The sequence below is a fragment of the Sceloporus occidentalis genome, unplaced genomic scaffold (genome assembly GCF_023333645.1).
Source record: "Sceloporus occidentalis isolate IW3139 unplaced genomic scaffold, rSceOcc1.0.p SCAF_1, whole genome shotgun sequence".
NCBI classification, from domain to species: Eukaryota; Metazoa; Chordata; class Lepidosauria; order Squamata; family Phrynosomatidae; genus Sceloporus; species Sceloporus occidentalis.
In genome coordinates, this window is record NW_028316981.1 from 231,502,015 (window position 1) to 231,525,558 (window position 23,544).

Here is a 23,544-nt window from a genome sequence, read left to right on the forward strand (position 1 = left end):
AGTATGATGAACACACAAAGGTGTTTCCCTAAACCAAAATAACAAATAGCAAAACAAAAAAGGCTAGTAGCATGGTGTCATCTGCATATCTTGGACTGCTGATTTTCCTTCATCCTATCTTAACTTCTCCTTCCTCTGAGTCTGAACCTGCTCTGTGCATGATATTTTCTGCATACAAGTTGGATAGGTAGGGTGATAGAATGCGGCCTTTCCAATTGGAGACCATCTGTTTCTCTGTATTCTGTTCTCACTGTTCTGAGTGCAGGATATACAAGTTGTTTAATCCTTTGCATTTATCCTGTCTTTTCAACTATGACATTACACAACTCAACCTGTTGTATCCTCACTAGGCATGCCAGTTTCCAGAACAACCACATATAACTCCTACAGCATGGCTAATTTTGAAAATCTCAAGGTGATGGTGGATCAATATTTTCTCTCATACATTCAACCTAGTTTAGCCCAACTGAGCATTTCAGTGTTCCCAAGCAATTTGAGATACATTGAAGCATGGCTGATGGCATACATCTCAACATGATGGTGAATGAATATTTTTCTGTCATTCATTCTGCTGCAGTTCCATATCCCATGTAAAGGACATGAACTAGCCACAGGTCATTCACACTGTAATGCCCCCAACAGTATAATGTTGATGGAGGATACTAGAAGAGTGCTTCCTCTCACTGTTGAATGCATCTTGCTAGATACTGATGTAAACAACAAACAGGCATAGGTCGGCACCCACAAGGATTCCTCTAGTAAGGCTGAGATGCTTCACAAGAGAAGATATCATCATGAAAAGGTGGCACATCTTTGTTACTCCATACTCCCCATCTGAATTTGGGCTTCAAAGAAAAAGAAAAGTGCCACATTTCCTTAAGTTGTAAGCAAGCACAGTTGGTGATGGAACACATCAGGGGACATGTCTTTTAACTTAAGTTCTTTCAATTTTTGTAGTGTGAGCCAACATGTAATAGCATTAACTCAGTATCAACAGAGTGTTTTTTTTAAAAAAATCACTGAGCAATTTTGTGATAATTGCAATGATCACTTCATAATCTAAAAACAAAATGAGTCATTTCACCTGTCATTTAAATAATGCATAAAGTGATTTTAACTGCCAAGTGCATTTATGGTTTCATTTAGCTAATGACTTCAAGAGAAAGAAAATAAAATTGTTATTGACGTTTCCTATGACAGTGGCTATTTAAAAGAGCTCATTAAATTTGAAAACTTTGGTTTGGGTTTTTAAAAGGTGATTATCTCAGGATTAACAAAACAACAAACCATAAAACCCTAATATCTTATTAACAGTAGTCTCTGTAGTTGTGCAGGGGGAATCATTTTATTACAAAAATTGCTTATTAACTTACCTTGCAAAAATATAGAGAGATTTAACTGACTTCAAAATAAACATGTTCAGAAAACTTTCTCAGACTGTTAAAATAATGATAATGACAATAAATTATGAAAATATCCTGCTATTAAAGTACTTATTTGCACTTATATTGTAGAAAGGCTTTGTATGTAAACATCTAATGTGCTTTTCTGGTATAAAACATCATGTGTTGGAGGTTTAGTGAATCTTGTTTTCCTTCTGATGCAATGTGCATTACCCCTATGACATAGACATTGGAGATGTATAATTTTCTGGCCTCCCTGGAACAGGGAGACAAGTTTAAATTTAGTCATGGCAGTTATACCATGGCAAGAGGTGGCTAAGGGGCATGGCCAGAAGTGATTTGAGCCATTCTGGTTCAGGAGATCAACCCACTTTCCTGCTGTTCATACAGTATGAAGTTTCTTGGTAGTTTCTTGTCCAGGTAGGAATTTTTCCTCTTTTCCACAGGCTTTTTTGCCTATCCCATACTGTTCCCAGTCGGACCTGGACAATTGGTTAAGGGTAGAGTCTAAATAGGTTCTCATTTGGCAGGACTGTGGGGAGATTTAGAGTTCAGTGAGCACCTAGGTAAAAGGTGGAAGGGGGGTCTCTGAAACTACCTCTTCAGGTCTTGGGATCAGGGAGGTGAAGAAAGAGACGTCCCTTGAGGTTGGCCAGAAAGATAAACCCTCTCTTTAATCCCTGGGGCTTAATTGAGGGACTTTCTGGTTGGTCTTCCTGATGTAGGCCAGCCAGGGAGTAATCTAGCTTTTGGGTTGTCTTTGGGGTTCAGGTATGATCACCCATGGGAAGCTGCAGAGGTGGTCTGAGGAAAAGACCAATAACTGCAGCTGCTACCACATTAGGCTACTCCCCTCCCCTTAGTTGCAGTTCTCTTAAGAAATCAATAATCAAGATAATAAATGGCCCAATGTCTTTCCTTTATTGTATCTCATCTCATTATTTCTATGGTTGGTCAGCAATTGTTTTGAAACAAACTTTTTTTTCATTCTCCCAGTAAATGGTTTTGCAATTTCCAACTCAGAACTTTAGATTCTAGGTGGTCACTGAGTAAGGCCTGAAGAATATTCATAAGCTGATATGTGGCAGGTTTGACAGCTAACACAAAGGCTTTCCTTTTTAGCATCTGGAGTTATGTTCTCTTGTGGACATGCACATTGCCCTAAAATACAGGGGTACCGACCATAAAACAAAATCTGCAATCCAAAATATACATTGTGGTGATACCTTTTGGGGGGAGGGGAGAAGGCACACAATTCATTATGCCAGTTTTCAACACCTGCTGGCTTTTTCATTAGGCAAAGATGGGATGATGATGATGATGATGATGATGAATAAAGAAGAAGAATAAAAGTAACATTCTTAGAATCACAGATCTGCATTTTGCTTGCTTGAAATGCTATAAGGGGTCTAGGTAGTCAAAAAGTACAAGCCCCATCTCGCACTCTAAACAAAAAGTGTGGGGTAAATTCACGGGGTGACCTTCAGCAAGTTACACTCTCTCATCCTCAGAGGATGGCAATGACAAACGTCCTCTGAACAAATCCTGTGAAGAAAATCCCATGATACCTTTGCCTTAGGGTTGCCATAAGTCAGAAACAACTTGAAGGCATGCAACAGCCACATTAAATGGCATACATCTTCTGTAACAGTGCCGATTTGGAGAACCATTTTTTTTATTCTTTGGCAGGCTCGGAGGATCCTAGGAGAAAGGCACTATGGGAGAGAATTTGATTATGTCTTTTCAACAGGTTATTTGTTTTCCACCCAGAGACTTCTCTAATATTTATACACAGAGAATAAATGCTTTAGTGAAATGCCTCCACTGACGGGGGGGGTGGGGGGGGTGTTCTGGGCAATTTGGTACAACAGTACCAATGGGACATTTCACTTTCCTGGAAATGAATAGAGCACCAGCCCTAGAAACCTGAACGTATTTTCCCTCACCACTCTTTCCCCATTTTTTTTTAAAGCTGGTCATCTTGATGGATTTTTAAAATTCCATGTAACAAGTAGAGAGACTTCCAGCTGCTGTACACAGTTCTAAAGGGTAGTGAAACGAAGAGCTATTATTTTGTGGGTCAATCAGAAGTAAATACAATAATCTTACTCATGCTGTCTCAGGTTAACCTGCTGGCGATTTTTTTTTCAGGTAGAAAGTGGTAGGAATTTGACAAAGTGATAGGATGGGGCACAGCCTAATAATAGTGTTTATGGCCTGCACCTGCAGTGATCTTGCTGTAATACCAAGAGTTTGCTGTAAGGAATCAAAGATTTGAAATATATTTCCCCTGTAGTAGTGTGTTAATTCATCATCAGTCTAGACAAACTGCTTTCAGAAGATAACAAAAACTGGACACACCAAAGCTAGAAAATGCTAGGGTTTCCTCCATATTAAAATAGTAATGGGGCAGGGGGAATCCCACTTACATTTCATAAGCTCACCCCACCCCCCTCAAAAAATGAATTATATATAATTTTTGTTGGTTCCATTAAATATTTGTAGCATAAGATTCTTTGTTTTGCTTGCTTTCACTTGTGTATTATTTATCTGTTTACAGTTCATGTGTGCTAAAGGGAAAGTAATGGACATGTAAAACTAGAAGTCAAGGAAAACCTGCTCTATTTGTCTTATTTTTGGCCCTGACAGATACCAAGTTGGCTGTGTCTTGGCATATTTCCCCATAGATCCAGGGAAAGGAAGATCACTTGTAGTTGCCAGTCTTTCAAGCCAAGGCCATCCGTTTTGCTTTCTTTGTCGTTTTGTGGGATATATGATTTGCCATTCTAAACTCTGACACAGATAGTTTCTTATCCAGCCTCATATTTTTACCATTCAAAGATGGCTCTAAGTTCCGATGAAATATGTAACACTTATACTGTTTGTATACACTTGAAAACTGTGATCAATTTAATTAAGTGTCATTCTTTATTATGCCACGTTTGATACAACTGATACCCTGCATTCTTCCAAAAAAAATGCCAAAAGTAGAAGCAGAACCTTGATACGATGGAATCTTCTCTCTCTCTCTCTCTCTCTCTTTCTCTCTCTTTCTCTCCCCCTCTATCCATTATTGTATAGGAAATGTAACTCATTATTTTCCTGTCATTTGTATTAATCCTCATTTTTAAGGAGAACTAGCATATTCTTGTTAAGTTTATTTTTTACAAAGAAAAAAACGTATTGGAATCCACCCCCCTTTTGGGTGTGTGTGCTTAGTACCTGGTTTGTTTTTGTTTTTAAAAAGAAGCTTTGTACTCAGCATTCTTCTAAGAAAGAAACAGTTCCCTTAGGAAAAGCCAGAGTCATTCTTTAATGGGCTGCTAGAGAACTGCTGTGGAATGCAAAGCACTCTGACCCTTCCCCGGAGGCTGGGAATACTGCCTCCACAAACCTTCTAGCTGGTGCCATTGGCGTTATAGAAACAATGACCAAAAATTGAACTTGTCCCTTCCCATAAGGCAATGGAGAAAGAAGGCAGTGTGGTATCTTACTGATGTGTTTTTGATGCATTTTTAATGCAAAATATATTAAAACGTGATCTCGTCAGGTTTATTTTGGTCTCTGCTTGAAGCAGTGGAGACACAGCCACTAGATTAAAAATGTGGAGGAGGGGAAGAGCTTTTACTGCTCTGGATGAGTAGCATACGTCTCTTAAAAATAGACACTTCCTTCTTTTGTGGAGTTTGACAATGCTTCACTGTTCTCTGGAGATGAATCCATGTCGCATTATACATTTGCTTTTTTTCTCGTTAATCTATAACAAACTGTGAAATTTCCAATATGATTACAATTTGACCATGTAATCTGTCGTGAATAATTTATATGACTTAAACTGTGTACCGGCAAGTCTTCATTATAATAAAGTCTCATTTTAAATGTTGAACTTCAAAGGACAGACTACTTAAACCTAATAGTGAGTGTGTGCACAGTGCAGTATTTTACTATAATGTGAATTTTCAGCTACATCATGGAGTCTACTCCCCCCCCCTCAATTGTCTCACCCTTCCTCACCTTCCTTGCTTCTACATTGTTTTTAAATTATTTTTTCTCTCTGTGAAAGTAAATTTTGCCAGATATTCAAATTTCTGTTGATTTGGACAAAGCTTCAGGGAGACACTAAATACTTAACATTCATTTGAGTTATCAAATGTAGCTTCTAAAACTGGTTGAATGCACTCACCACAGTTCTTTATCATGGGAGTCAGGGCTCTGTGTATAGGCTACTAAACAAGAAAATCTATTCATTCTGGGAAAACTGCTGCCGTTTCTTACAAGCTCAATATTCTAGCTACATTTTAAATATCAAAGGTTCAGGCCAAAGAGCACATAATTCCCATTACTTAATGCATTTCCTTTGATCATGTACATTTGTACATCCTTAGAATAAGTCTATCTGTTTCAGTTTTTGCCTGATTTGCATCATTTGTATCGCAAGCATCTTATCCTTTGGCTAGCACAATTTTATTCCCTTCAAGCACTCATTCTGAAGAACAGATATTCCTTTTCCTTTGGTGGAATCTGTCAGGCAATATTCAAACAAATTTAGCCTTCAAATCCTCTTTTGGCCCAGCCTTTCTTTCACATAATGCATTGTCTCTGATGCATCAGAGCAGTAATCCTCGTTTCTTACTCTTTGCACCCTGGACTGGATTCCTCCCTATGTATTTTGTTGCAGACCAAATTACTTGAGAAGTAATGATTTTGTTCTAGATAAGAACTTTCAAGGAAATAGCCATGTTAGTCTCTTGGACCATTGAAAGAAAGAAGAATGAAGAAATGTAACAGTACCTTTAATATTAACTTTTCTTTTCACATGAACTTTCTTGAATGTAAACCCACTTTTTGGATGCAGTGCAGAGTGATAATAAATGCTCCAGGTATAAAACATGTTTACACAGTTGTGGGAGTGAGATGGAATGTAATAGGATCTAGAAAGATGCAAATCATAACTGTTATCCTATATTTCAGTGAGCTGCACAGTGTGATACAGGGCTTTACTATACTCAATTAGTGATGATGTCTGAAAGCAATAAATGGGCTTAACAAAAGTAAGTTTCCCAGGGTTCAATAGAAAAGATTCCTTTAGTTATATGTGCAGTACCAGAGCTCTTGTGTTAATATATGTTGTGTACCATGAAGTCATTGTCTTTGTTCAGACCTATGCTAATGGTTTGGAAATTTGCAAATAATTCAGTTCAGCTGTTCCTCTTTCTAGTCTTCCTTTGTAATTTCCTTGTTGAATCCCTGTACAAGGACCTCAACCTGCAAATCACTTACTGTGTTTTCAGGGAGGTTGAAATGTTCTGAAACTGGTCTTTGGGTATTGCCATGAACTTGCAAATGATATTGGGATAACCACAAATGTGCAAATGATAATGGTATAAACAAAAACTAATTTAGTAAGCATTTTAACTGCTCATTTGAGCAGAAATTGGAGACTCCTGGAGTAGTTCTTATGGAGGGGGAGTTGGAGGTAGAAAATAATGTACACACAATTGCAAATAAAATAGATCTTAGAAAATCCCATGCCCTTATCCTCATTTGTGGCAAAATCTATTTTATCCCTGATTTAATAGCATCCTAATCATATTACAGATAATCCTTTCCAAGCTAAGGAACTACATACCTTAGGTTTTTACTGGCTATATTCCCTATTTCACCTTGTTCCTTCAAATTGAGTCTTAACTGGTAGAGAAAGAGAATTTTTTTTAAAAAAAAACAAGATTTTCACAGACTCAGTGTGATGAAAGCTGCCATCTATTTTCTGTTTAGATTTATAGACTGAGGCAGGTGAGACCTATTTAGTGTTTCCCTGGGTGATTTAGGGCAATCACTGTCAGCTTAGCCCAACTGCACAAGGTTGATATGATAGGGGGAAAAATGCAAGTGTGTACTACCTTGAGTTCTATGAAAGAGAATATAATAAAGAAATAACTTCACATGCTTAGGATTCCCCCCTCCCTACCACAGGTGGAAAGGATATTTAAAATTCCTGCATTATTTCAAAAGGGTGGAGGTGTAGTGCCAGGAAACTCTTTTATATTTCCTTGTTCTCATTTGGTCAGATTAGATCATGAGAAACCTTTAAATTGGTTTCTTAGGACATAAAGAAGAGGACATTATGTTATGTAAATAAAACTGTGGTGCTAACACTGGACCTCCAGGGCGGATCAAAGCATGTGGGAGAATGGGGATAGTGAAGCAGGCTTTTTGCTGTAAAATGTAATATTAAAAAATACATGATACCAGGGGAAGTCAGCTCCCAGACGTTCACATCAGATGATCCTTTCACCCCCCAAGAACCTTACATACGTTCATGATAGAAATGGACTGAAATAGCTAACTATGCTTCCCACAGATTTTCTGGGCAACTATGGGCAACTGGGACTACATGAGCAGGTGGCAATTGTGGGCAATTGGGCTCTTAAAACTGGCCTTGTGGTGCCTCATGTGTCCATCCCTCATGTACTAGGGTCTCTGTATGCCATTTTATCTGGCCAGTATGCCATTTTATCTGGTTTTATCTGAATGCTAATCATTCCTCCTGGTGCCCATTTTGACCATTAGCTGGCCTGATTTCCTAACTTTAATTTTAAAAAAAGCAGTCCCTAGCATTCATAGAAGCGGAAATATGCAGCCCTATCATTCCTACCTGTTTTCAGCAAACCAGGCCTGCTGTTCCCTTTCAATGTCTTTAGTCTGTCAGTGAAGTTGCATTATAATTTTAGACGTAGCGGGGATACAGACGGGCAGCTCATAGATGTCAACTATGAAAAACTGTGATCTTTTCTTAATAAAGAAGAGGACAACAGTATGTAAGAAACCATTTAATAGTTCATGCTCATAATTAATAGTGAAAAACTGAGAAAACACATACCTGGAATAGAATAAGTAATTTAGTAGTAAAACGGGCATGCAGGGGAGACAACTTAGAAATGCTAAAAATGTTGCCAGATCTCTTATTGAAGTAAACAAATATGTGTGTTACTTGTATGATTCCCTGAACACAAGGACATAGGTAATCTGCCCTTTAATGGCTTGCTTAACTGGCACTGACACATGGTGCTGGGAAGATCAGATCTGGTTTTAAATTGTTGATGAATTACTACCTGATTCTGCATGGTTGGATATTAAAATGGAAAGAGGTGAACACTGTAGTTAAAATCCTAATGATGACATTAACTCACACACTAATGAACAAGGCGAGATCTTTCCTTTTTCACATCTTTTAGAAGTTTAAAGCTACTGATATATTGATTAGTAGACACTTTCCCCTCATCTCTAAAAGGATATGTGTCTGTAATATAATTGCTGATTGATCTGGTTGTTCATCTTGTTTGATGATCTGTCAAATATCGTATCCTCAAACTGGAAAGACAGGTTTAATAGCAATAACTAATAAATTTAAAGTGGAAGTGAAAGCAATTAACGTCTTATAAACTACACCCACTGAGATAAGCATTCCAATTACAAATTTCATTATTTCCTCTACTCCATTTTATGTTGAATACGGGCTTTTATTGCCAAATACCTGACAGCTAGATTGGAAACAAGCCACAACTGTCAAAGTATAACAGTTCTGACTATTTGAATCTGTTACATTGTGATGTTTCTCATGAAAATTTAATGATGATTCTGCATCCAGAGAGGTTCAGTGCAGAAGAAGGATGGACAGAATTTAATTACCCTCATTAAAAATAAGCAAGGGGGCTCAAGATAGATTATCTATGTTATGCACTTGTTTATATGAAAAGAGGAGCCTGAGGACTGCTTTCGCGAGTCTCAAAGGAAAAGGAAAGGTCATGCAGATGCATTAGAGTACTACTTCAGTGTGGCACAAGTCAACCCTTATCAGTATTTCCCAAGGTAAAGACTTCACATCTTATAAATTGTTATCAAATGTAGGTTTCTTTGGTAAGACAGTATAGCAAAAGGCCTAACAATATCAGCCTTTGACACTTCTGACTTCTTGGGAAAGATAAAAAAAAAGACATTAACTTTCAAGATTAGTAGCTACCACACTGTTGTAGCAATATTTATATACATTCATTTTGTCAGTGATTAAATAGCCTAGGGGAGAAGGAAGTCACCAGGGAATGCAAAGATTGGTCCGGTGTGCAAGCATATCCCTCTGAGTTTTTCAATGCCTCTGAAAGCTTTACTGAAGCTATGTGAAAGATCTGACGGTTTCTTGGCAAAACAAGCAATTTATTTGACATTGGACAATTTATAGTCAATTATTTTTATTCCTTAAAGAATTGCATGTCAATACTTGCCAAGCAAGATGTTTAATAACAAAGCATGCATTCTGCAGTAGTTATTGATCTTTTTCCTTCCTCTTACTCATCTGGTTGAGGAAAATAGAACTATGGCTGTATTGATATTTAACAAAAATCAGTGAAGCCTTTATAACAGTAAAGGTTGTGAATGTGATTTTTAGATTATTACGGTACAACCTGACATATCCAGGAAATTTTCTTGTGGATATTCTTATTCTGTTTACAATGATTAAATCAGATTAAGTCCTTGCTGTAAAAATCCACATTACCAATTCTGTGCACCTGAGGCAGTGTTGTGAATCTGAGGCTGCATCTACACTGGCTCAGCTTTGGTGCCACAACAAATTACAGTTTACAGAATTCTATAGCATTGAGCCATGGCGGTTAAAGTGGTGTCAAACTTGATTATTTCTGCAGTGGGGATGCAGCCTGAGACACTAGTTCCTCCTAGTTGAGGGAAAACCTTATTTTGAGAAAGGAATGAATGTAAGACGTACTTCATGAAATGGAATTGGAGGCTGTCATTCTAAAAAGAGAGATATTCCATTGTGCGGATACAGTTCTGGGTGATCTAAGTGAGGCTACAGTACCATGAGTGTTTATTTGGAAATTAAGTCATATTTAAGTTCAAATAAATGCAGACAGGTGCAGAACTGTACAGTGAGATAAGGGATCCTTTGGAATAACAGGGGAGCTTCCTGGGGAAGTGTGAATGAGAGAGGAGATGCCAAAAATCCCCCCTTCCTGTTTTACTGATGAAATTCTCTGGTTTTAGGATCCTCAGTAATAACATCACATCAGTATGACTGAACATTTTCCAGTAGCTTTCAATAAAGCTTGCAATATTCTTTTAATAAAGCTTATTTTATTGTTCAGATGTGATGAACAATATTTCTTCTAAATAAAGCTACATGAACTCTAGCTGTGCAATTCTCATCCTACCTTTTCTCTTTTGTGTGTCAGAAGAGATAATTTTAAAAAAATGTGTTTTGAGATCAATCCCAGTTCCCTCAGGAGATGGGGTCCCAGACATGCACAGTGTACAGCACTACAGGATAGGGACCTCCTTTTGATGGCCTTGAGGGGAAAGAGACTGGAAGCTCTTGCAACTGGCATTGGGACACTGGGTGTGAGGGGGCAGAGCATGAGGCTATATAAAGTCAGCTTGCCCCTCCACATACCTTCTTCTAATCATTCCTTTTCAGAGACCAGATGGTGATGTACCTTACTGGATTAGGTTTTGCTGAAACTGATTTGCTTTTGAAACTTTCCATCTTCTTGGTTTCTGCTTTACAGGACCTTTCTTCTTGGGAGGGGGGGAAGGCTCTTCTCCATCGGATATATCATTCCACCAATGTATCTGTTTTGGGGGCAGCTGGAAGATTCTACAAGCTTTTAGGTCTATGTGGATATCTCCCACTTGCATCTCTAGGACTTATAGGATGGGAGTGGCCAGGGCTAGCATACACCTTGGGTGGCTTTTGGGCAGCTGGTACACATACCTACATACACCATTTCGCCCCCTTTTATTATGTGGATGTTTTCTGTTTTCACATCAATCCTAGTTCCCTCAGGGAACTGTGGTTTCTTTAACCTCTTGTGACTGAGAATATAGCTAGGGAAGAAATTCTTTTTGGTACATCTGGCTTATATTTCCTGAAAATCTGCACACATTTGAATTAGTTTTGAAATACCTTGATATTCTTTAAAGCATGCAATGAAATTTTCCAATTTAGAAATGTATATAGAATTATGCATTATTACTGGAAAGTGCACAGAAAGGGAAAAATGGATGAAAAACCACTTGTACAAAATATGTATATAAGCAAAATTCCACACAAAATGTGTTTATTGTGCGGTGAATAAATCAAAATGGGAATGAATCATAATGAATTTAGGATTGGAGTTTTTTTTTAATAAATAAATAAATAAAGGAAATAAAGAGCCTGTACAGACAGGCCAAAATAAAGCTGCTTCAGGCCACTTTGGAAGTAAGCTGGACTGGACTGGACTGGAGCGCAGCTTTGCCACAGCTTCTGGCCTCTTAAGATGCATGTGTCATTTAAACACCATACCTCCAAAGTAATAATAATAATAATAATAATAATAATAATTTGTTTTATTTATATACCGCTATTCCAAAGATCATAGCGGTGAACAGCAAGTAAGCTAATTAGCAAGTAAGCTAATTTGCCCCCAACAGTCTGGGTATTCATTTTAGCAACCTCGGAAGGATGCAAGCCTGAGTCGAGCTTGGGCCCTTTTGCTGGTCTTGAACTCGCAACCTCGTGGTTTCGAGTGAATGGCTGCAGTACAGGCATTTAACCACTGCGCCACCACCGAAGCAGCTTTATTTTGGCCTGTCTGTATGGGCCCAAAATTCACAGATTTGTCCATCTCTAGTAAGAACAAGCCTGGCTCAAACTGGACTCTCTTAGAAAATGAACTTGTAATAGGACTGTGATTGTCATAAGAAATATGTTGTAAACATAACATATATTTCCTTTTCAGAGGATCAAATTCCTCGTGGTTTCCCCACCATTGATATGGGACCACAGTTAAAGGTGGTTGAACGCACTCGGACAGCCACCATGCTATGTGCAGCCAGCGGAAATCCTGATCCTGAAATAACGTGGTTCAAAGATTTTTTACCTGTGGACACAAGCAACAATGGACGCATCAAACAATTACGATCAGGTAAGGTCTTGTTACTGTTTGTGATAATGCCTAAAATTATTCTTCCTTGGTTTTCTTTTCTGTTCTTATTTAATTATTTTTATTTTATTTTATAGGTTATGATTTCATCTCCTCTTACTTTTATGTTGTTGAGCGTGTTGTCCATGTCTGTGTTATTGTCATAGCTTGTTTCCAGTGTGTGTGTATCTCGCAGCTTCTGTTTATTCCACATTGCTCACTGCTGTGACTGTAGTTTTGATATTTTTTTTAATTTCCTTTACTGCTTTTCAGCAGTATTTGACAGATCCATTTTCTCTTCTATTCCTATTATTATTATTATTTTAAAGAAAACAAATTTATTTCAACATTGGACTTCAGAACATGCAAGGAGTACCAATGGTTATATCCATCCACCCCAATTTTTCATTATTCGATGCTTAAACTGTATTCTGTAACAATTGTGTTTTGTGAGTTCTTTTCAACATCCTGAACCAACCAAAGATTACCCAGTTTGGACACATCTTCTTTCCTCTCACTAATACATGAAACACAGTACTTTTTTTTCTCATGTGTAATATCTGTTCAAAAACAAACAAGCAAAAAAAACAAGCAAAAAAACAAGCAACAGCAAAATAAATCTTTGGGTTAGCCTATGAAAGGAGAGATTTTTTTGGCTGAGATTTTCTAATGGATTTAAACACAATAATGTGCATACATGCTAAAGCTTCACCAATTTTGTAGGGTTTGGATCTACAGAAGCCTGCTTTTGTTGTAGAGTCCAGCTTTCGCTGCTCTTTCTCTTTCCCTGTTTTACTTCCCAAAGTAATCCTTTCACCCTGCCTTATGCGCTCTGCAGCTTCATAATAAGATAACTCTAAATTTCCTAAGCTTATCCCCATATAAAATATAATGCAGGGGGTGGGAAATATAATAAGCTGTTTACTCGGGCAATTATACTGCTATAGAATCAGCTGTTGAAATCACCTGTCTTCCCAGAACCTTTAGCTTTTTGACCTGTCCTGTTATGTTAATCCGTCTTGTTAATCAACTTCTATGCTTGTTGTCAGAAGAATTGTGTCGATTAAACTTCTGTTAATGTACAAAGAAAAAAAAGACAACCTAGAATAATTTTCACATGTGACATAGACTATTTAGTATATAGAGCTTTAACTTGAAAACTTTTGTGCCAAATTATAAGGAATATAATAATATTTTTGTGCTGTCTTTCTTCTCTCCGTATTTAAATCTCCAGAATCTATTGGTAAGTGCTTAGTTCTGAAGCGCACTTCACCCCCACTAATTTTCATATACAGAATACTATGATTATGGTATTATAATGATGGTTATTACTCTTAAAATGCATGGCATGCATTTTACTAACAGTCAGTGTAGTCACCGGATCTGTGTAGTGGCACACACACAATCCTTCACAGAAATGTTGTCGTATCAGTCTTAGAAACGTTCAGTTAGGAGAAACAATACACAAGTTTCACTTAGCTACAGCACAGTAAATTGCAAGAATCCAGTATAAATAAGTGTGTATTTCCAGATAGTTTTAGGTATATCCCCTTTCTCTCTTTCTCTCTTTCTCTCTCTCTTTCATCTATCTATCTATGATTTAAATAGCTATACATTTTCACTTCTTAAACTATATACTAAATGTAGCACTGTATAGTTTTTTTTTAAAGAATTTCAGGTCTATTCAATATATTTGACCAGTATAAAACCAATATATTTGAACCCTATAAAAAACTCTTGTATGAATGACCGATATGCCCTGCCCCACCCCACCCTGCCCCACCCCTCACAAATGATGGCCTTGCCCACTTTGGTACACCAATACTTTGTTTTATATAATCTGATCATTGTACCTGAAATATATATATATATTTAATTATTCCTGTTTTTGACAGTATAAAAATTCAAGTTTCTTTTGAAACCATATTTAAATCTGTAACTCTAATTTGATTCTTCTTCCAAAGCCCTAGCCTCCTTCTTCTCGTACTAATGCTTCTTCTTTCTAATCTTATTTGCATTCATATTATCCACGCAGGTGGTACACCAATAAGAGGTAAGAGTGCTGAACTAACGTTCACAGAATGATCTTATTCTTTCTGTCCTTCCATCCCTTTCATTATTGTCCTTTTTTAAAAAATAAAAATAAACACAGTACAGAAATGTTCCTCATTTTATTTATTTCTTTTGTCATATTTAGTTGTTAACTAGTGACTTTCATCTTGTGATTCTTTCCTCACAATCCCTTTCACTTTTCATTAGAAAAAAAAAGTTGTGTTTGTTCATTCATTCCTTTTTTCAAAAAGTTAAGTTCCTTTGTGATATGCTTCAAAGAAAGCATATCCAGGTCTACAGGCCACAACCCAGTCACAGCGTACCATTTGTCCCTTTTTTCTTTTTTCTTCTTCTTTTTCTACCTTTTTTCCTTTTCTTTTTTTTTTTCTTTCTTTCTTTTTTTTGGTCCAACCGGAGCAAAAAAAAAAAGATCATTTTTTTCTTCCTTAGCTGTTCTTGTTTTGGACCAAGCCAAGATGGTCTGGAGAACAGTTGCAGACATGCAGAAGACAACATGGAATATCTTCTTTTTAACTTTGTCTTTCAGAAGGGTTTCTTTTTTTCCTGTTTTTTTTGTTCAGTTATGTATATATATATTTTTCTTTTAACTTCATAAATAAAATATAAAAAACAAACAAACAAACCACATTCTTCTCCCTAACAAATTACAGCAACACTATAATATTTTTTCTTGGATTTGCCTTTCACTGGATTTTTGGATCCTTCTGATCTTCAGGCATTGCAAATGGAAAGGTTGATGACTCAGTATTCTTGGTGGTATGTGGTATTTCTGGTTTTTAATAATTTTATTTTAAAAGAAAATTGTTCATGTCTTTTATAATTCTTGTTTTGCATTTTTCTTGGGTTTTGTGACACCACACTGCTAATCCCAGTCGTGGATTTTGATGGGTGTCTTAGGGGGGCCATCTTGAGGTCCTCAGCAGTGGTTGGTTGCTTCTTCCTTATTGGCTTGGGCCATGCTTTTTAACCTTTTTTGTGCCTTCTAATTCAACTCCTCTTGTTTTTCAGCAAATGCACTAAAAGATTGTAAGTTGTGGCGAAATGTCTTTCTTTTTCTTACCAATCTGCATGTCTTTAAGGGAGTTTTGTTTCTTTACAAGAATATTTTGAATACTATAAATGACTAATTGGTTTCTTTTTTCACTTCAAGCAGCCTTTTTTTGTACTCGCTGCACATTTTTGGCCTTCTTCAGCAGGAGACTTTCTTGATACCCAACTTCTCACTTTTTCTTTTTGGCCAATTGCCACCTTTTATATTACTTTTGTCAAACGTAGAAATGAAATAAATTGAATAAACTAAATGGTGATGACCCAATGACCTAATCTCCTTTGTTTTATTTTAAAGCCATACTTCCTTGAAGCAGTCTCACCCATCTTCATTTTAATAGTCTAGGAGAAACAGTATTGTGCTAGAGAATTGCTTGACAAATGCAGGTTGTTTTCCTGTGCTAGCATTGATGGTGTGAAAAAAATAATCTCTTTGTTTTTTTCATCACATCATTTTTTTGTCTGTGCTACCTTAGCAAGAGAATGATCCGACGTTGAGTGGACCTTCGCTCACAGGGCTTTTCTTTATTATTAAGCGGTGTGTAGTTAGGAGCTTGAAAATTCTACTTTGACAGTCTCTTTGGCAATGTATTTTATATCCATACAGGTGCCCTCCAAATCGAATCGAGTGAAGAATCTGACCAAGGCAAATATGAGTGTGTTGCAACCAACAGTGCGGGTACACGATATTCTGCCCCTGCCAATCTATATGTCAGAGGTAGGAATGACATATCCCCAGCGTCCACTCTTCATTCAGGCTCAAGGGTTATTAAGCTACTCTCAGGTTGTATGCCATGATTACAGTAGGACGCAAGGTGTGCAGGCAAAGAGTAAGCATAAGAAAAATGTTTTAGTGAACCAAATTTGGGGGGAGGGGAGTGATATGAATCAAGGCACATTTGAGTCCAATCTGCCACTGTGACTTAAGGTTTGTAAGTATCCTTACATTTTTACATCTTAACTTCTGCTTTTCCTGCATTGATTATTGATCTGAGCGTTGCATTTATTTTGGGTTTTTCTATTCTTTTTCTTTCTTTCTCTGGTTTGTTTTGTTTAAATTCCTAACGTGATTGCTTGCTGTGAAACTAATTCACCTCTAATTGAAACTCAGGGTATAGAGGTGTGTACCTACATGACCTCTGCCGCTGAGTCACAAAGGAAAAGTTCTTAGCTTGGAAATTCTCTGCGAAGAAGACAATGGTGTAGCTTACCTTTTCTTATTCGTTAAGCATAGTTTCATACAATTACATATTTCTTTTAAATTGGAATCTTATCATTAAAATGTAATCCCTGGCACTGCTGTAATGAACTAGCTGTTCTTTGTATTATTATTTTTTTTAAGGGTGGAGGGTATGCAGAAAGGCTGACTTGTCTTTTCAGTAGGTATGAGTTAGAATGGTAGATTTATACAGGTATGCTCTAGTAAAGTAACAGGGATGGTTGCTTTTTAAACAATTGGAAGCATTCTTTCCTGGTTTTATATACTTTATGTGCTTCCTTTTGGGCAAAGTTTCTAACATCTGGCTCTTAACACCAACCTTCAGAAGAGCATGACTTCCAACATATACATGGATATTCCTAGCTGCCTGCAAGTGAAAGGGTGGGTTGGAAGTCTAAAGAGGGATTAAAAAAAACCACTTACAACTTGTACAGTTTTTAGCTCATTACTTTAGTGTGGGGGAGAGGCATAAATTAAATATATCTATATTCATGATTTAGTTTTTTGGCTAGAAAGGGTGTGAAGGTTATTATGGCCTCCTTAGAAAGCTATTTGAGCCTTTTCCTTTCCAAATACTGTACTGCATGAGGCATGTGTGCCGTTATTACCTGGTGGGATTCCCTTTCCCCCCACCCATGATGCTAGTTTCTAACACCATAATAGTTGTGAGAAATTGCTAACAGTCAGAGGTGAGGTAGGAAGGTTTGATTAGAGCAAGTAAAAGATGTTCAAGTAGCAGTTGAAAGCCTTGATATGGCCTTTTTACTCTCTCTGTGTTTCCCTTGTTTTTCTCCTTTCCTCATTTCATTGTGTTCTGCATCAAACCCCCTACATCCCTCAGAGCTGCGAGAAGGTTGGTGTGTTTTTTACTTTTTTACCCACCTTACAAAACTATTAATTAAACCAATAACAAAGAATACAAATGAAATGAATGTAGCTGCATTGTGGCCTTTTTCTTTTTAAGTTGATGTTACGTTTAAGCAGAGAATGCCCTGGTCATGGCTTCTAGTGTTTGCTGGTATCTAACTGTTGTGCATGATGTGAGAGGGAGAGAGTCTGGATGCATGACAAACATGTAAGACTCTTAACACTTTAAAGACCATGTCAATTTGGTCAGTGTTCCTGCTTCTCCCACCCCCTCCCCACTCCAATCTTATATCCCTTTAATTTCTGTTGTTGGTGCGTGCCAATCCAAGAATGACTTCCCGCAATTCCTCCTTCAAGCACCCCAGGCATGAAGACTCAGACTTCTCCTATTTCATTTTTTATATTCAATTGTATTTTATTCATTTATTTCAATGGAAAAAAATCAGTCTTGGTATTATAAATTCTGCATTGCCTGTCACTTGCTTTGTGTGACCTATGTCAGCTTGCTGCTAAAGGCATGTTTTGCTCTTTGTTCTCCGTATGCCCGTCCCTTTCACTCACGAGGCCATCACAGTAAGACCCTATAGAATCTCTTAGCAATGTCCATACATTTATCTCAATCCAGTTGAAAGGCTTCCAATAAAGGGATATTTATTTTGTCTACAGAGTCCCTGGTCCAAATACATTTTTTCCTTTTTATGCCACAAAGAAATCAGTGGACTTCAAAGCTGTCACTAACTTCACACCCATTGATTTCAGTGGAACATAAGAATGACTTTCTCTCAGTTGGGGCTAAATCCATTTATTTGTATATTACTTTGTGGGGGTTTTTAATGCTGAAAAAAAAAAGAGTTGACAATTAGTATCTTTTTTGGAAAACCTGCAGTACATTTTCCAACGAAAGACCTAAGTACAAATCTGTCCTCTCCCTCTCTTACTATATATTCGCACATACATGCAGATGTACACACAGAAAGAATATTTGAAGCAGGAACACTGATCTGTTATTGCCTGGTAATTTTCTTGGTGTTGTGTTTGCTTCAATATTAATAACTTGGTTAGAATGCATTGCCCTTCTGCTTTGTGTTTTAGATTTTACTGTTGTTCATTTTGTATTATAGAGCTGCCTTTAATATTATTACTAATCCTAGCAGCTTACTTTGCTTTCTCTTCTTTGTGAGCACTGTGGAACCCAGAATGTGTTACTGTTCTGCTCCTTCCCCACTGACATATAATCCCTCATAACAATCTTGAGCTTAATCAAATATATTCCTACTTCCCATTCTATCGTTCAAAATCCCTGTTTCTTTTGAACTATCTCACCTTCACATTTAAAAAAAAAATCTTCTTTATCCCCACCTTTTTTTATTTGTTATTTTTTTGTGTCCCTATATAAAATTTCCTCTCCTGTTATTCTCTGCTAAGCATGGTTCCTTTTAGACTCTGTCATTTGCTTGCCTGCATGACCAAATCCAGTAGCCATACTGGCTTTGCCTCGTTTTTTCTCCTGTGACTTTATATTTATATATCTATGTCCCCCATGTCTGTTTCAATGTTAGTGTGAGGTCTTGAGGCTGCATCCACTTTTTGAGTCTGAAAGCAAATAAGATTGCATTTTCAGTGTATTGTAGGTAATGTGTTCCAGGGCTGCGATGTGAGAATGTGTTGCAGCACATTCTTTCACATCGACTGGAAGTGTGCAGCATTGAAGTTGGTTTTGATACTCAACTCAAGCATGCTGTCAACCCTCCAGTTTTCTTCTGTACATATATATGTATACATATGCATACAGAATATACATGCATATATATGCGTGTGTGTTTGTCTGTATCTTTTGCATGGTGTTTGTATATTGGTAGTATGTAGTTAGTTAATTGTGGGGCCCTATTAGGTCTGGAAAAGCTGTTTTATGAATGTGGTTAAAATATATTGATGAGTAACTGTAAGAAAATCATGACAATATATATGTCTCATTTATAATTTATTTTTGACAGATAAATGTTACAATTAATGCTCTGAATTTGTCTATAGAAGCATGTTGACTTTCGTGTAAGTTTTCCGTTTCCTGTTTTGTATGAGTTATTAGCTTTTTTGTGTTTCATTACAGTTCGTCGTGTCCCACCAAGGTTCTCAATTCCTCCCACCAACCATGAAATCATGCCTGGAGGAAGTGTTAATATCACCTGTGTTGCTGTGGGGTCACCAATGCCATATGTGAAATGGATGCTGGGGGCTGAAGATCTGACACCAGAAGATGATATGCCAATAGGAAGAAATGTTCTAGAGCTCAATGATGTCAGGCAGTCTGCCAATTATACCTGTGTGGCTATGTCTACTCTTGGTGTTATAGAAGCAATAGCCCAGATAACTGTAAAAGGTAAGGTGCTTCTAATCAGAATCTTATATGTTTGTTCTTAATTTTTTTTAATGTGCAATATAGTAACCTAATGGATTGGATTACCAGAATCCAGCATAGCAGTGATGTACTTTTGCTAATGCAAGAAGGCTTTCTCCTTCCTTCCTTTTGCTGACATATCCCCATGCCATACAAACATCTACTCTGGGGTTTTCTCAGCCCTCCAGAATAGATTTTCTGAAAGTGCAGGAGGGATCCAAAAGAAGTACTACCATCAGTGCAATGGAGAACAAAGAAGCTTGCCTTCCCAAATGTAACAGCGTTAATGGAAGTGGGGTAGAGAGATTGGATGCGGAAATGTATTTAATTTTAATATACCTTTAATAAAAGCATATAATAAAAAAATAAGGATAAAGAAATAAAAGTATAGAAAATGTTAACCTCACATAGCGTAATACAATCACTGTGGACATATTTCATTCTACAAGATCTTCAGTGCTTCATGGAAAACAGTATGAACAACAGTTATAGTTTAATTCCTGAAGGCTGATTATAAAGTTTTGACATTCTGCTGCACAGCCTGATGTCTCATATCCAAATGTAGCAGGTAAACTAGGATATCAAAGCAGCTTATGCAAGGGAAATCTGTACACCACAATTCTCTACTGAGTGTTATAACCATCACACATTCTGCCTTGTTTTATCAACTTCCAGTGTAATTTCCTATGCAAGTAATAACAAATTTCTTATAGTTAATACCCTAGGTATTTTACGCATTTACACATGTGATGATGGAATTGAAATTTTGCTGTTGGCTCTATCTTTAACATTGTACCACCATGCTAGCCCTCTTTTCCAGTAGATATCTGAAGAGAAGGATCTACACATTCAAAACAGCTGATGTGTAGGCACTCCTCTTCTATCATATGCTCTTAATACAGGATATTTTGTATCCTGAGCATTATTTGGATCTATTACGTGTATTATCCATTTGGCTAAGACTTTTTAATTGAATACATTTCTTGAATGTTGGGAATAAGATCACTTGAAGTTTGTGGCAGTTGACTCAAAGAAAATGTGTTCAGCCTCGTAATTGAAAGTTGCACCAAGACTCGCTGAATCACTTCAAGGAGTTACTTGAGGGAGCGCCTCTCCCTACATAATCCGCCCCGCACCCTCAGAACAACAGGGCAATTTTTACTTGATTGCCCCAGGGTAAAACTAGTAACAACTCACCGGAGGGCTTATACGACAGCAGCCCCTACCCTCTGGAACTCTCTCCCAGAAAAGATCTGACTGTGTCCCACATTAGTAGCCTTTAAGAAGGCATTAAAAACTCACCTTTTTCAAGTAGCAAACCCTCCCGATTCTGTTTTGATTAGGAACTTCTCCCATAACTGTTGGTTTTAATGATTGTTATGTTGCTTAGATTTTATGAAACTGTGAATTTGTAACTAGTGAGGTATTTTACTGTTCTGTACTGTGACATGTGTCACATACCCACTATATTGTAAACTGCTTTGATCTATAGGAAAGGCGGTATATAAATAAAGTTTTTATTTTTATTATTTATTTTTAAAAAATCTTCCCAGTATAAACTGCATATCAAACACATTAGTATATTTCCCACTTTTTGAAATTGTTTTAGAAAGTATAGTAAACATCAAGTGTGCACTTAAAAAAATAGAGAAAGCATCATACATCAGATTATAGTGGATTCTAACAGTGTTGGTGGACACTTCAAGTTATTTATTGTCTATTTAGTAGCATAGGCACCAGTTTTTCTATTGTCTTCTTGCAGCTCAATTAAAATGTAACAATTTATGGTATCTCTGAGGAACCTATTTTTATTTTTAAAAAGCTCTTCAACTTTATAATTATGAAATTGCTTGTTCTGGTAGTTTTCCATCTAAATACTGGTATTTCATTCATAAAAACACTTTACAAAAATTAATTTATAGCATTAGTATATTATAGCGAAATGCCTTTTTTATAATGCTTTGGTTCAGTTTTTCTGATGAGAATTGAGTAAAAGGCAAAGCTTGGCTTTCTTTTTAGCTCCCTTTCCAGATAAAATTCTGTTGAAATTGGATTTGTCCCCTCATGAAATCAATTTCTAATTTATTTCTTATTTTTTTAAGTATTGCACTAGTTTTCTTTGTTTGATTAGTAAGGATGTTTTGCTGCAATTTTCTGTCAACTGAATATTTTTTTATTATATTTTTCTAGCCTTACCCAAACCTCCAGGAACTCCTGTTGTAACAGAAACCACAGCAACAAGCATTACTTTGACTTGGGATTCTGGAAACCCTGAGCCAGTATCTTATTACATAATTCAACATAAACCTAAAAGCTCCGAGGAACTGTATAAAGAAATTGATGGAGTCGCCACAACGCGATATAGTGTTGCTGGCTTAAGCCCATATTCTGAGTATGAATTCAGAGTGGTTGCTGTCAATAATATTGGGAGGGGTCCTCCCAGTGAACCTGTTTCAACACGGACCTCAGAACAAGCACCATCTAGTGCGCCGCGGAATGTACAAGCTCGCATGTTGAGCTCGACCACCATTTTGGTGCAATGGGAAGAACCTGAGGAACCAAATGGCCAAATACAAGGTTACAGAGTTTATTACACCATGGACCCCTCCCAACATGTCAATAGTTGGTTGAAGCATAATGTGGCTGACAGCCATATCACCACCATTGGGAATCTAATACCACAGAAAACATACTCTGTAAAAGTGCTTGCTTTTACCTCAGTTGGGGATGGACCTCTTTCTAGTGATATCCAAGTCATTACTCAGACAGGAGGTAAGATGGAAGTCAAGTGGATTCTATTCAGTATTGGTAGGCACTGGAAATCATTCTAAACAATAAGAGCAAAGACAGATGTAAATAGAATTCCTATCCCAGAAGGTAATATGGTGAATTGGATCAGGACTCTCTGTTTTTATGACTTGTGATGAAGCCTACATCATAATTACAATTATGAAATGTTATTTTGTATGTGTGTGCCTTTAAAGGTCTTTTTCTGTCTTTTTCTGAAACTTTAGTTGTTAGCTTTTTTTATTAATTTTCCTGGCTTAGTTTTTGACAGGTATCCAATAAAAATTATGTCTTGCACCAAACATACTTTTCCCAAAGCTCTGAATTAATAATTATTCTAAGTCTATAATATAAAATATTGGAAATATTACAAGAAATGCAGTTCAGCTTACTTATTACTTTGCACTTGAGTACACTGTTGAGCTATATTGTCCAAAAGAAGATTTTCTTTCCATTGTGATTACAAGGGTGAGGACAACATTTTTTAAAAAAGATTAAAAATCGGGGGGGGGGGGAGAAGATGGGTTCCAGTCTGATGTTCTCACTGCACCCCACTCTTCAAAGAGTTCATAAGATGCATAGTGCACAATTATCCTTGAAATAATTCTGTTATATAATGAAGGTGTCTCTCTGCAGCCTGCAAATACTTGCACCATTTTATTTTATGTAAGAGATCTGATTATTGTACAGGAAACCTCCGGGGATCCCTCCAGCCAGCCACTTCAGTCTTCCAAGTGGCGGTGAAAGTGGTCCTGGTTCATAAGGCAGAAATTGTTC

The 23,544-nt window shown here is 37.1% G+C and overlaps 1 protein-coding gene across 12 annotated transcripts in view; it reads left to right on the forward strand.

Annotated features, from left to right (window-relative positions):
• PTPRD (protein tyrosine phosphatase receptor type D) overlaps positions 1-23,544 on the forward strand; it is a 1,452,104-nt gene that overhangs the window by 1,256,758 nt on the left and 171,802 nt on the right. For 6 of the 12 annotated variants that reach the window (XM_089489811.1, XM_089489739.1, XM_089489757.1 and 3 more), the window contains 6 exons: positions 12,197-12,382; positions 14,415-14,432; positions 16,107-16,217; positions 17,560-17,571; positions 19,693-19,962; positions 22,171-22,752. In XM_089489811.1, coding sequence (XP_089345937.1) covers positions 12,197-12,382; positions 14,415-14,432; positions 16,107-16,217; positions 17,560-17,571; positions 19,693-19,962; positions 22,171-22,752 — 1,179 coding nt within the window. The remainder of the gene's footprint in view (positions 1-12,196; positions 12,383-14,414; positions 14,433-16,106; positions 16,218-17,559; positions 17,572-19,692; positions 19,963-22,170; positions 22,753-23,544) is intronic. The other 6 variants (XM_089489746.1, XM_089489749.1, XM_089489793.1 and 3 more) reach the window with 2 other exon arrangements.